Genomic DNA, 14,015 nt, shown 5'->3' with positions numbered 1-14,015 from the left:
ATCTAGATGCGGCGAAAACCAATAAAATACTTATATCCCACGAAAATAAAACTAAAAATGTTGTTATTCCTGAAATATTATAAGTCCGCTTTTAGTGATTTCTTTTAGTTATACGCGGGTGGAACCGCGGCCACAGCTCGTTACTAATAAAACACTTAACTAAGTGATTAAAAAAGCCTTTTTTTTAACGCTGGAAAAACGCATTACGCGTTTCCCTCACGGGAACAGTGGGGGGGTATGTGGGACTCGCCGGTGTCCAAAGCGCCGAGTGCGCCCCGAACATCGGGATACCCACTAAAAAATCAGCGGTACCCTTTCCGTCTTAACGAGGAGCGCCACGGGATCGCTTTCGTGCTACCGTGGCGCTCTGACGGCTGGCCCGCCTATGCGGGCCTCCATTCTCTAGGGAGGGTTTCCAGGGTACTGTGAACCACCCCTAGTCCCGACGGCGCCTATTGTGGCGGGGGGAGAATGTGCGCATAGCGCCTTTTTCTTCTCCCCGGTCTTTTCCGGCGGATTGGGTTTGCAGCGGCATCTTTTTCCCGCGCCCGCTCTGCAGTCTCCTTCTGTGACATCACACTATCGCAGAAGGAGACCATCTCCGACCAGCACCCCTCGCTTCCGAGCATCGCGTCGATGATGCTCGGCAAGGAGAGATCTCCTCCAACAACCGCCGCCAGGGAATGCCTTTGGGGCCCCCACGCGGCACACTCCGTCAGGGTGTGATGCGCCGTGTCGAATGGCGCACCACACTCGTGGCAGGAGGGTGACACCTCCCGCCGCGCTATCTCGTGCAGATACTTACCGAAACAGCCATGTCCGGTAAACACGTGCGTCAGCCTGAACGAGAGCGTGTTTGACCCAGCGATTCAAGTGGAGACTTACCGCCTACACTGTCGCCAGGCCCGCCCTGGGGGACCCCAGGTCCTGCTCCCATCGGGTGATCAGGACCTGCTGAGCTAAAGCCCTGATCCGCCCGACCTCCGCCGACCCTGGACGGTCGCCGCGTTCCCTCGCCTCGGCCCGAAAGCGGTACACCTCCGCGAGCACCTCCGCTTGGAGTTCCCAGGGCGGGTCGCCCGTGAGGAGGGTCGCCGCTGTCCAGGACACCGTACGATATCCCCTGATCGCCCTCACCGCTATGACCTTCTGCGGCTACCGCAGGAGGGCCCGGTTTTGTGCGGTGAGTGCGTCCACCCATATCGGGGCACCGTACAGTGCCATCGACCTCACTACACCGGCATAGAGGTGATTAAAATAGCCTGATATTCTGTAAATTTCAAAGCTGATTAAAATTTTTAAGAAACAATTATATTCATTTTTTTATTTATAATATACAAATCATGACACTTTATTTATATTAATTAATAAAAAAATAATTATCTTTGATAGTTGATCTAGTATAATTTACTTAAAAATAGTTTTGATTTTTTGTCCACAAAAAAAAATATTATGAATAAATAATAAATAAAACCTTATTATTACAAAAAAAAAAATAAATAAATAAATAAAACCTTATTATTACATACGCATTATTATTAAAACCAAACATTGGCGTGATTTAGGATATTAAATGAGTTTAACTGAGAGACGATGCATGTAATAGATGAAGCTATGTGAAATGTTATATGAAAAGTAAATGAAGACAACTACAAAACTTTAGTCTAAAAATGTTGAATACTAATTTTATGTCGCTTAGATGTTCGCTTTTTACCTTAATTTATTAAATATTTTAATTAGAATGAGCACTTTTTTGATTACAATAAATAAACGGATATCCGGCAGATGTTTTCTTTTACGTTGAGGCTTTTAAAAAGTATAAAAGTACATCTACATTATTTCAGAAAAACAACGACATAGTGATAAAACCCGTTATACAATAAATAAAAAATGTTATTTTAAATATTGATTCAAAATACAATAATAACAGAACTTAATCGATATTTCCGAGACATTGTAAGTATAAAAGTTCGTGCATTTTTCTCTCGAAGACAGCAAGCGTCGTCTAATAGATAGATAGATTAGGTATTGACGTGATAAATGAGACTTCTTTAGTAGTTAAACGAAAACCTCTGAAGATAATCTTTATTTCAAATATTTTTTCTCTATCCCCAAACACATACTTTAATTATATACTCGGGTACGTCTTTGTGCAATCCCGTGTCGGTAGGTGCCACCAACTCATCACAAAATCTAGTGCTAAACAGCAATGCTAAGCTATTGTTACGTTCCGGTTTAAAGGGTTAGTGAGCCAGTATAACTACAGGTACAAGGGACATAACATCTTAGTTCCCAAGGTTGGTGGGAGATTGGCGATGGTTAATATTTCTTACATCGCCAATGTCTATGGGCGTTGGTGGCCACTTACCATTACGTAACCCATGTCCTGTAGCATAAAATAAATTCACTTGCTGAGATATTAATGATGACGATAAATTGTTACATTATTATTTCTACCCTCGTAATTTAATTCATTGGTTGATAAACATGTGACAGAACTTTATCTGACACGTGCAAGATTCTTCATAATATTTTCTTTCGTTGGCGAGTATGAGATTAATATTATAAAGACAAATTTGCAGTTTTGAAGTTGGCAGTGTTTGCATTTTCGCGCCAGATTATATTTTCCATCGGATTATGTGATTGCGTTTGTGTACTGTTATATGTCCTGCGCAGTTGGCTAATGATAATGGCCGCCAAGGCCGGAACAGTCAAAATGACATCATCATACGATTACATAAAAAGATTTGAATACTTTAAAATATCGTGTTTCACGTAAAAGTCGTTATTAATACAAAGATAATAAATCTAAGCTCAACCGCTTTGAGTTTTCGCACAAAGCAAAATAATATTATTTATATTAAATAAGTAACACAAGAATATTCATTTCACGCTTGTCACGTCAATGATCAAAATTTACAACGGATGAAAAGCTTATATAGCAAAACGTATCTAGTTAAACAATACACTGCATCTTCAGATATAAATTCTATGTATATATATATTTCTATTTTTTTCAGTTATATATTATTACAGTAATTACAACAAAAACTTATTCTCTTTTATAAATTGTTTTATATACATGCACATATTATAGAAAAGTTCATCCGCAAACTCCAAAATTACCGAACAAATTTTCATACGAATATAATTTATTAAAGTTTAGGGTAAAGCGTACATATAACAATGGTAAAATGAAAGTTGGAAAAAAATATCATGCCGACTGGGAGTTTTACTGGTGTGTGTAAACCAATGGAATTATAATATATATTACATTGGATACTGCCTCGTTGGTCTAGTGGCTAATTCCTAAATCGAGCCAAAAAAAAGTTATTGGATTTTTCTATCGAAAAATTCTCAATAGCAGCCCGGAGTCTAGAAGTCGGAAGTGTGTACACTCCCGTGCCTCGTATAGCACTTAAAGCCGTTGGTCCTGCGCCTGAACTCTTTCCGGTCGTGCCGAATTGCCGTCCAATCCGGTTTTAACAGTGAGGGAATAAAGAGTGCACCTGTATTTCCGCACACACTTGTACACTATAATATGTCAATATGTCACAGGTGGTTTATTTTTCTTGAGATCGACCGCCGTGGCCGAAATCGGTCGAAATATTTTATGAAATCCCTTATTCTACCCGTGCGAAGACGGCACGGTTGGCTAGTATTATAATAGTGTAACGTGTGTCAGATAAAATTATTATAACTATAAAATACTTATAAAGAATTAACATACGTCAAATTTCTCTCAAATAATTTAAGCATATTCCAAACAACTAAAACATGATTCAGAATAAAATATTCCGATCCCCCACGAAATTCCGCTTCAGCACGTAAAACTAAGCCTCCCGAAGTCGTGAAGTCTCGAGGAGACGCAATTTTAATGTTTTCCAGTATTGATAAAATGGAATTCCGTGACGACTACTGAATACAAAATCATTTGTGACGCGCTGCATACGTAATATTTCATATAATGCGCTTTTGTTCCCTGTCTACTATCTTCTGTCTCTATCACGTTTGTGAATGAATACGAAACAGAGTATGTATTATATATACTAACTAAACATTTAATTTAATATACTTTATTGTACACCGCAAACATATAATACAGAAAATGTTTAGGACTAAAATAAATGGTTTGTTTTCGGACTTATCTCTAAATAACCTCTTCCACACAATCTGAGCGATTCTTGAATCATAATCTAGGTAGATGTTGCAGCCATAAACTTAACATATATACAACTGCTAATAAATAAGCAACACATAAAATACTACATCTTAACTGATACTTTTAAGTGTATATTTTTATCAAGTGTTTAAGTTTCAACTCCTTACTTTTACCCCTTTAGGGAGTGTGGTTTTAATAGAAAAAATGTATTAAAATGGCTTCAATTATTCTAAAATTTAATTGATATTTAGTATTTTGATTATTAAACGTTTGGAAAATATTTTCTGAGCGTCTGTTAGTGATCGTATAACGTCTGAACGACTTTTATGATTGAAGTCATATTTACACAAAGTAATGTTGATGTTGTCTGGATATTTGCTCATATCTATGCTATCATTCGATATTCGAGTTATTTACCAATTACTCTTTTATTTATGGAGTAATATTTACTTACATTTGATATATTTATTAATATTATTCTCATATATTTTATTTATCTTGTCTGTGTTTCTACCGACTCTTTTGTATGGTAGAATTGATGATCTTTAGTGGTATCAATAATAAAAAAAATCGAAATAGAATTAGAAAAAGCATGTTCAAAACATTCATATTATAGGTTTAAGTTTATCGATAATGAGTATTGTAAATATAAACTAAAATAATATCGTATTTATTCTTTGTTTACAGCCGAATGTGCCCCAACACTAGCACCGTGGAGACCAAGCAACGATGTCACCAGTGAAATACCACACAGACCAAACGACTTGTCCCACGTTATTTACGACATAAATGATATAGTACACTTTGAAGACAACGATATAGTAATGAGAGATGCGAAAGATCACAATAAACTGGACAACTCAATAGAATACAAATACAATGACGTCAAATCGCAATTGAATGATAAAAAATATTTCATTAAGAAAATGCTATTTAATGACGATGATAAAAGCATTGGTGTTGTTAATGATGTTAATAATGATTTGAGAAGTGACGAAGGGAAGGTGACAGTTGGCGATGACTGCGAATGTCAACATGGAGGTGGATGTGTCGCTCATATTTGTCTATGTCCATTGGGATATGCTGGGGACAGGTGTGAAATCACTTTAGATTTGAAGGTAAGTACATCATTTATAACAATACATTTCTCTCTTTCTGTCGTTATTGTATTGATATTCGAAAGAAAAAGACAAATAATTGTTTAACTAACTAACTAACCCCTAAAAAAAAATCATAGGTAAAACCGTATAAGATTATTTTATCTTTCAAAATTACTTCCTCAGCGAGTAAGAATTAAAAAAAATAGATTATAAGTGTAAAAGTAAACACGAATAATAATTTTCTTAATGTATCTCATCAAAGCAACGATCTTTTAAAAGCCAATATTAATTACCTTGATTATATCTGTCGTCATTATTAACGAGCTAATTTAAATATTTTGCAAAATTCGGTTACATTTATTAAGTACTTTCATCCTTAAAGTTCATGCATTTATTTTTGTTATTTTAAAATAAATATATTATGACATTGAATGTAAAATTATTGTTACTTATGGAAAATTAAAAAACATAATAGTATTGATTCTATTGTAAGCTTTATTATAAATAATAATAATTTCCTTCAAAACGATTTCGGCCACGGCGGCCAATATCAAAAGAGATTAGCACACAGGTGCACTCTCTATTCCCTAACTCTTACAATCCGACGGGACGGCAATCCGACCCGACCGGAAAGAGGTTCAGGCACAGCACCGACGGCTTTTCGTGCTTTCTGAGGCACGGGAGTTTACACACTTCCAACTTTCAGACTCCGAACTGCTACCGAGATTTTCTGACAGGAAAAACCAATAACTTTTTATTGGCCCGACATTGGTAATTGAACCCAGGACCTCCGGGTCTGCGTCCTTACATCACATACAGCCACTAGACCAGCGAGACAGAAATAATTAGACAGGAATAAATTATGGCTAATTCTTTCTCCAAATTAAATTAATTTTTTTTCTTCTGATATATTTCTTTAATCCGTTGAATAAATATAGCGCATTAATTTATTTTAGTATTGAACTAACATGATTTTAAATTAGTACGGGATTTAAAAATACAACTACATTTTATTAGAATCGGTGATAATCACGGTATTAACACGAGAAGTAAGGTTATAATACCAAATTTCCAACTCCTCAAAGTTATATAAATTGGTTTTATTATTCAAAACAATTTTATATAGATAATAAAAAATCGTGGAGTTAGTCTTCGATTTTCAGGCAGCCTATATAAAAAAATAATTGTATTCGAATGACATAACTTTGTAATGAAATGTTGGAAAAGAGCAACTACTGATTTCTCGCTGGTTCGTCTCGGTAGAATCTACATTCCAAACCCGTGGTAGCTTTACATTTAATATAATTTTGTAAAATGGCCATTCAATGGTGCTTGTAAATACTTGAATAAAATATATTTTAATTTGAATTTAAAGTAAACTGTGGATGGTAATGTTGTACGTTTCCATTACAATGGATTGTAAATGTAGAAGAACCGGAAAGAAAGTACTTACTCTAGTTACATTTAATAGCAAAGTCATGCAAACATTAATATTTTACATTAATCTTTGATAAATAGATATTTATTTGAAAAATCTGAATATATAATTCAAATTTAATATGAACTTGAATAACTTAGAATGCAAAAAATATATTAAAAAAAATTGAAATAAGATTTCCAAGTCTTTACGTTAAAAATACCATGTTTTTAAAAGGACGCTTTGCAACTTGGAATGTAGAAGCGGTAATGAGTGTAATACGTAAAGAGGGGACGTTTGATGAGAATTTACGATTTTTTTATTAAGACGAATGTTTTTAATTCGTTTTCTGATCCAGGAATCCAATTTAACTCTCTCAAGTTTCTTTATTGTCTTTGGATGTTAATTACACGTTAAACTTTGTTACGAAATCTTTGTGACAATGTCGTTCGTTATGTAATATCATTGGGCTTACCTATAATCGTTGTTTAGCGGATGATTAGTTAAACAACGGTATAATAAAACACAGGTGGTAGGGCTTTGTGCAAGCTCGTCTGGGTAGGTACCACCCACTCATCGGATATTCTACCGCAAAACAGCAATACTTGATATTGTTGTGTTCCGGTTTGAAGGGTGAGTGAGCCAGTGTAATTACAGGCACAAGGGACATAAAATCTTAGTTCCCAAGGTTGGTGGCTCATTGGCTATAAGCGATGGTTGACATTTCTTACAATGCCAATGTCTAAGGGTGTTTGGTGACCACTTACCATCAGGTGGCCCATATGCTCGTCCACCTTCCTATTCTATAAAAAAAAGCAAAAAATAATAACTATTTCAGCTAACAATAAATATGGACAGCGTACTAGTTCTCACATTATTCCTCGCATAATAAATAGCTTAGATAACGGAACAGGACAAGAAAAACCTATTAAGAATATTAAATATAAGTTGAAGATGTATTATTCATAATAATTATAGCGTATATTATATGTAAATCGTAAACTTTTCGTGGTTTTGTAGTGACATCATTTAATTTTTATTTGGTTGTTTATTTTGTTAAATAAATAAATAAAATGGTATATAATTCTTTCTGTCCGTTACGCTTTTACGGCTAAACCACTGAGCCGATTTTGATAAAATTTGGTATGAAGCAAGCTTGCACCAGAAGAAAGTACATAGGCTACCCCCCGAAAAGCGGGCGAAGCCGCGAGTTCAAAACTAGTAGTAGTAGTAGTTTGTAATTGTACTTAACGTTTTATAATTAGTATTCGTAAATAACACAATGATTTTACTTAACGGTAGGGCTTTGTGCGAGCCCGTCTGGGTAGGTACCATCTACTCATATGACATATTCTACCGCTAAAGAGCAATACTTATTATTATTGTGTTCTAGGTTGAAGGGTGAGTGAGCCAGTTTAATTACAGGCAAATGGACATAATATCTTAGCTCCCAACGTTAGCGGCGCATTGGCAATATAAGGAATGGTCCATATTTCTTACATTGACAATGTTTATAGACGTTGGCGACCACTTACAATCAGGTGGCCTATTTGACACTCCGCCTACCTATTTCATAAAAAAATGCATTAACCTCGAATGCATATGTGGTAGATTTTCATCACATCACATGCACTTCTCCCCACGATGTTATCATTCACCGCCGAGCACATAAGCTTATTAAGAACATGAAATAATAAATAGTTCCTAACCTACCTAGGCAACTTAGTTTGGGCTCCTGCCTCCCACATACAACTGTATTTATTATTAAGATACAAAAAAATGTAAACATTATTGTCTGTGGGAGAGAATAAATAAATTTATTATTATTACTATGAAAAATTAGTAGTACTTTTTCGGGTTTGAACACACGATCATCTGTTAATATTGACTAGCTCTAACCACTACGTTATCTGGACTCATTAATTTATTTATTTTATGAATTCATTTATATTAAATACAACATAACCTTATTTAAAATTATATTAAATAAAAGTAAGAATTTCTTTATTGGTACAAACATTTTATTGCGTAGTCCATCACGGGACAAAGCTGTTATTGTCTTTATTTATTTTTTAAATCGACAAAATACAGATAAAGATACTTAATAGTATTGCTTCTATTCCATTCCATCACTCAATTCGTTCCGTAAGGCTGACAATAGGGCTTTATTCTTGCTTACTTAACGTAATTTGTGCAATGGTATGTAAAAGAAGACTTATAATTAAAATAAAAATGACTATGTAATATTGTACTTATGTACTTATGATTATGTAATACTTTACACAATAAAACACTGAGTTTCCATCTTCCGGGGTAAACATTTCCAGAGACTGTCTTTATTTTGACTAACCACTTTCTTTGGGTACATATTGACAAGTATTGTATGGATGTAGGTGTCATATATAAACCTGACAGAACAAACTCAAGTGAATTTCTCGAGGAGTATTCACTGCAACTACATAGAAGAAAGAGAATGTTAATTTTTGGAGACTTTAATTATGACTTACTGAAACCCAATGCTGCGGCTCGTAATTATCAGCTTACTTTAAGAGAGAATGCTATCCAAATTTTAAACAAAATCAATCGTGACTACTGCACTCGTGAGACTAATATAACAACAACTATATTGGATCACGTGTGCTCAAGTGTTAAACAAAATGAATTCTACTTAGCAATCATAGATTCAGCAATGGCTGACCACAAACAGATTTTCTCAGAAGTAAAGAAATGTCAACAAGTACCAGTTAAACGAATAAAATACAATGCAATTGACTACAATAGGTTTTTAGATCTTTCCAGGAGATGAGCAAAGACAACGTTAACAACACATACACAAGCTTGGAGAGGAAAATATTGACCTGTTTATCAAATAGTAAAGTTAAAAAAATCAAGGTATTATAAATAACCCACCCAAACAGGATTGGATCAACCGGGATGTCATAGATGCAATAAATAAAAGAAATAAATTATGGCAGCTAAAAAATAAATCTGACCCCAGATATAAAACTATAAATGAAGATTTGGACAAGCAGAAGAAATTGGTTACCGAAATTATTCAAAATTCAAAACACAATTATTACCTTAAAACCTTTAATACCTGCTTAAATAAGCCTACCAAGATGTGGAATTTAATAAAAAGTCTGTCCATCAATAACATCAAAAGCGTACTATCACCACTTAGACTCCAAATTGATTCCAACGTTATTGTTGATGAGACGGAAGTATGTGAACAGTTTAATTTGTATTTCTCTATGATTGGGTTAAATTTAGCGAATAAGATTATTTCACTATATCCTATACACCACACTCCACATTTGGTTAAAAATGGAAATGAAATATCAAAATTTGAACCCGTTACCATAAATGAAGTACAGAAAATAGTAAAGGATTTAAAAACAAACAGCAGTTCTGGCCTAGATGGAATAAGTATTAAATCAGTTAAGTCTATTGAGCTGCTGATGGCCGATGAACTAAGTTGCTGCATAAATGAATGTTTTGATAATGGCATTTTCCCAGATAATTTAAAGACAGCGAAGCTGACACCTATATATAAATCAGGAAGTAAATTAGATCCAGGTAACTACCGACCCATTTCTGTTCTACCTGTTCTTTCAAAAGTCTATGAAAAGTTAATCTATAATCGTCTGTACACATTTCTAACCCGTAATAAGATTTTATCTCAAAAGCAATATGGTTTTCGACAACACTCAAACACTCTTTCAGCCACAATTGACCTCATCACCCGAATTAAAACCAATATTGACAACAAAAAGGTAGTATTAGGTGTTTTTATTGATCTCAGAAAAGCATTCGATACAGTGAGCCATGATATACTACTGCAGAAATTATCTAATATAGGCGTAACTGGAAAGGCCCTTGAGGTGTTAAAATCTTACTTAAATAATCGTCACCAAATTGTGAAAATAAATGACAAACAAAGTAGTCCAAGACCCATTCTGTACGGCGTACCTCAAGGTTCCATTTTGGGACCTCTACTATTCCTAATATATATTAACGATATACAAGATATTTGGTTAAAAGGAGATTTGGCTCTCTACGCCGACGACTCTAGTCTTTTCTATTATGGTCCCTCTATTACTGACATTATCAACGACGTTCAGAACGACCTACATCTTCTTGATATATGGTTTAAACGTAATTTGCTGACTATTAATATAGAAAAAACAAATTATGTAATATTTACTGCAAAAAACAAGAAGATAAAAGCCTACACTGAACCTACTATTAATTCCGAACAAATAAACAAAAAGACGTCGGAAAAATATCTTGGTTTGATACTCGACAATAAGCTGACATGGGAACCACACATCCAAAAAATCATATCAAAATTATCATCCTTGACCGGAGCTCTTCGTGGTGTAGCGCGATGTTTACCGCGAAAAGTAAAATGTCTGATATATAACTCATTGGTGAAACCACATTTCGATTACTTAATTGAGATCTGGGGGACTGCGGCGAAAGTACACCTTAAGAAAATACAAACCGCTCAAAATAAATTGATTAAAGTGTTATTTAACTACAACTTCCAAACATCATCTGAAAAAATTTAAAAATACTAAAATAGTAAATATCGCTCAAACATATGCTTATAAAACGTGCATATTCGTACGAAAAATATTGAATAAAGAAATCCACACAAATTTAAATTTTAAAACAAAATCAGCTATACAAAGAATTCAATTGCGTAACGCAGATCATATTACCTTGCGCATCCCTAGAACTAATTACGGAAAAAAAAAATATTACTTTCGAGGGAGCTAAGCTGTACAACGGGTTACCGAGAGACATTAAAGAGCCCACATCTATGGCAAGTTTCAAAAGACGTCTAAGATTTTATATAACAAACAACATAGTACAATAAATATATATAAATGATAAAACAATAATTCTAAAAAATTCTACAAAAAAAACTGTCTAAAAAAGGAAAAAAAAAGGAAGATATATATTAAAATAATAATAATAATAATAAAATAAAATGATGAACAGATTTCATTAAATATGCCGCATCCATACTTTTGTATTCCTGAGGTGACACGGCGGGCGATATGTTTAACAAGCTCGTCGATCGTCGATCGAGAAGAAAAAATTTCTGCATCTACCTTCTTTCTTATGAATTTTTGTAACACTGTACGCTTAGATTTTTATATTAGTTTGTAACTTTCTCATGTAAGTGAATTTCTGTAATTCTTTATGAGAAATAAATTCTTCTTTAAACTTATTTTGGGCAGAGTAACATCACAACCCTATTTCAAAATTTAATACCTCATGTCGCAGGCCCTAAGGTCTTGGGTTCAATCCGCAGATCGAGGTAGTAAAAAAAAGTTATTGGGTTTTTCTGTCGAAAACTTATCAGTGACAGCCTAGAGTGTAAAATTTGGCAGTGTCTCGGAAAGCACATAAAGCCGTTGGTACTGCTTCTGAATTATTTCTTGTATGATTAAATTCGCCGTCCAATCAAATATTATGAAAATGAAGGACTAACCACGAAGTATAGTTAAATAGCCTCTTTTATGATGACTGCCGTAACCGAAAACTGTTCGGAGAATATATATATATATATATGAAATTACAGTAGAACTTTTATCACTCTCAATCGGTTCGGAAGAAACGTCTACGTCCCAAAATATATGTGATAAACTGAACATTACCAGGAAAACCGTGGTATATCAAAAACTTCAGACATACATAAGTTTCGTGCAGTATAGTTATATGTATAGAAATCGTATTCAAGGTCGTATTGCCTGTACTGAAGCAACAAGAACATGGCGTCAAGGATTATGAGAATAATTTATCATTAAAACCGTCGAGCGGAGGGCGAAGTGGCACATAATCACTACTTTAAATAATAATAACAGAGAAGGTCTCGTTAAATCAGAATAATGAAAATGGTTTTCACTGCGAAGTCCTTATAAAATTCCCTTATATTCCTAAATGATGATTTATTTTTTAAGGAAAATATTGTACGTGAATTTGACAATATTATTGCTACATATATTCACTGGTGGTAGGGCTTTGTGCAAGCTCGTCTGGGTAGGTACCACTCATCAGATATTCTACCGCAAAACAGCAATACTTGATATTGTTGTGTTCCGGTTTGAAGGGTGAGTGAGCCAGTGTAATTACAGGCACAAGGGACATAAAATCTAAGTTCCCAAGGTTGGTGGCGCATTGGATATGTAAGCGATGGTTGACATTTCTTACAATGCCAATGTCTAAGAGCGTTGGTGACCACTTACCATCAGGTGGCCCATATGCTCGTCCGCCTTCCTATTCTATAAAAAAAAAAAAAAGCTCGTCTGGGTAGGTACCACTCATCAGATATTCTACCGCAAAACAGCAATACTTGATATTGTTGTGTCCCGGTTTGAAGGGTGAGTGAGCCAGAGTAATTACAGGCACAAGGAACATAAAATCTTAGTTCCCAAGGTTGGTGGCGCATTAGCTATAAGCGATGGTTGACATTTCTTACAATGCCAATGTCTAAGGGCGTTTAGGGCCCATATGCTCGTCCACCTTCCTATTCTATAAAAAAATATATATATTAAAACAAAGTCCCTACTGCCTCGACTGCCTGAAGTCTGTTTGTCTGTCTGAAAGCAACAAACCCAAATTAACGATTTTCATAAAGTTTTCATGGTAGGTGTATAATTCATTAAGGTTTTGTGAAAATTTGGCTGAACTATGACAATAAAATATGTTGAAGATATCCTAAGAAAACATGCCGACATAAAGTTTTACTGACGTGTGTCGCGTAAACAATTAGTATTACATGTATTATTCTACCCGTGCGAAGCCAGGACCGATGCTAATACGATATAAATTTATCCAAAGCTTATTTTTAAGTCATAGCTCACAGACATTGGCGCTGTAAGGAAATATTACGTATTTCTTACATAGGGTGAGAAGCATCTCCAGCAATGGTTTGCCATTTACTCCATAGCTTTGGATTTGCCTTTTATCAAACTTACTAATAAAATATTAGTAAGTTTGATAAACTACAATTGCGTCGTGAGATAGCAGCACTGAGCGCTTTCTATCGACTGTATCACGGCGAGTGCTCTGAGGAATTATTCTAACTAATTCCTGCTTCCCCCTTCCTTCTTAAGTCCACGCGAGCTGGTTCTCGATGTCACCGCCTAACTGTGACATCAATTCCATCGCGAACAAAGAAATTTGGCAACTCCTTTCTTTGTCGCACTCGCCCAAAAAATGGAATTCCTTACCAGCTCACGTGTTCCCCTCCTCTTACAACCCGGGTTCCTTCAAACGAGGCGTGAAGAGGCATCTTGCGGGCCGGCAAGGCGAAGGCGGCTAG

At 35.2% G+C, this 14,015-nt stretch overlaps 1 protein-coding gene across 1 annotated transcript in view; it reads left to right on the top strand.

Annotated features, from left to right (window-relative positions):
- Window positions 1–14,015, top strand: part of LOC126777619 (pikachurin) — a 197,907-nt gene that overhangs the window by 174,624 nt on the left and 9,268 nt on the right. The window contains exon 9 of the mRNA XM_050500702.1: window positions 4,850–5,280. Within this exon, the coding sequence (XP_050356659.1) occupies window positions 4,850–5,280 (431 nt within the window). The remainder of the gene's footprint in view (window positions 1–4,849; window positions 5,281–14,015) is intronic.

Source organism: Nymphalis io, chromosome 23 (assembly GCF_905147045.1).
Source record: "Nymphalis io chromosome 23, ilAglIoxx1.1, whole genome shotgun sequence".
Taxonomy (NCBI): domain Eukaryota; kingdom Metazoa; phylum Arthropoda; class Insecta; order Lepidoptera; family Nymphalidae; genus Nymphalis; species Nymphalis io.
This window is presented reverse-complemented; position numbering and strand designations above follow the sequence as displayed.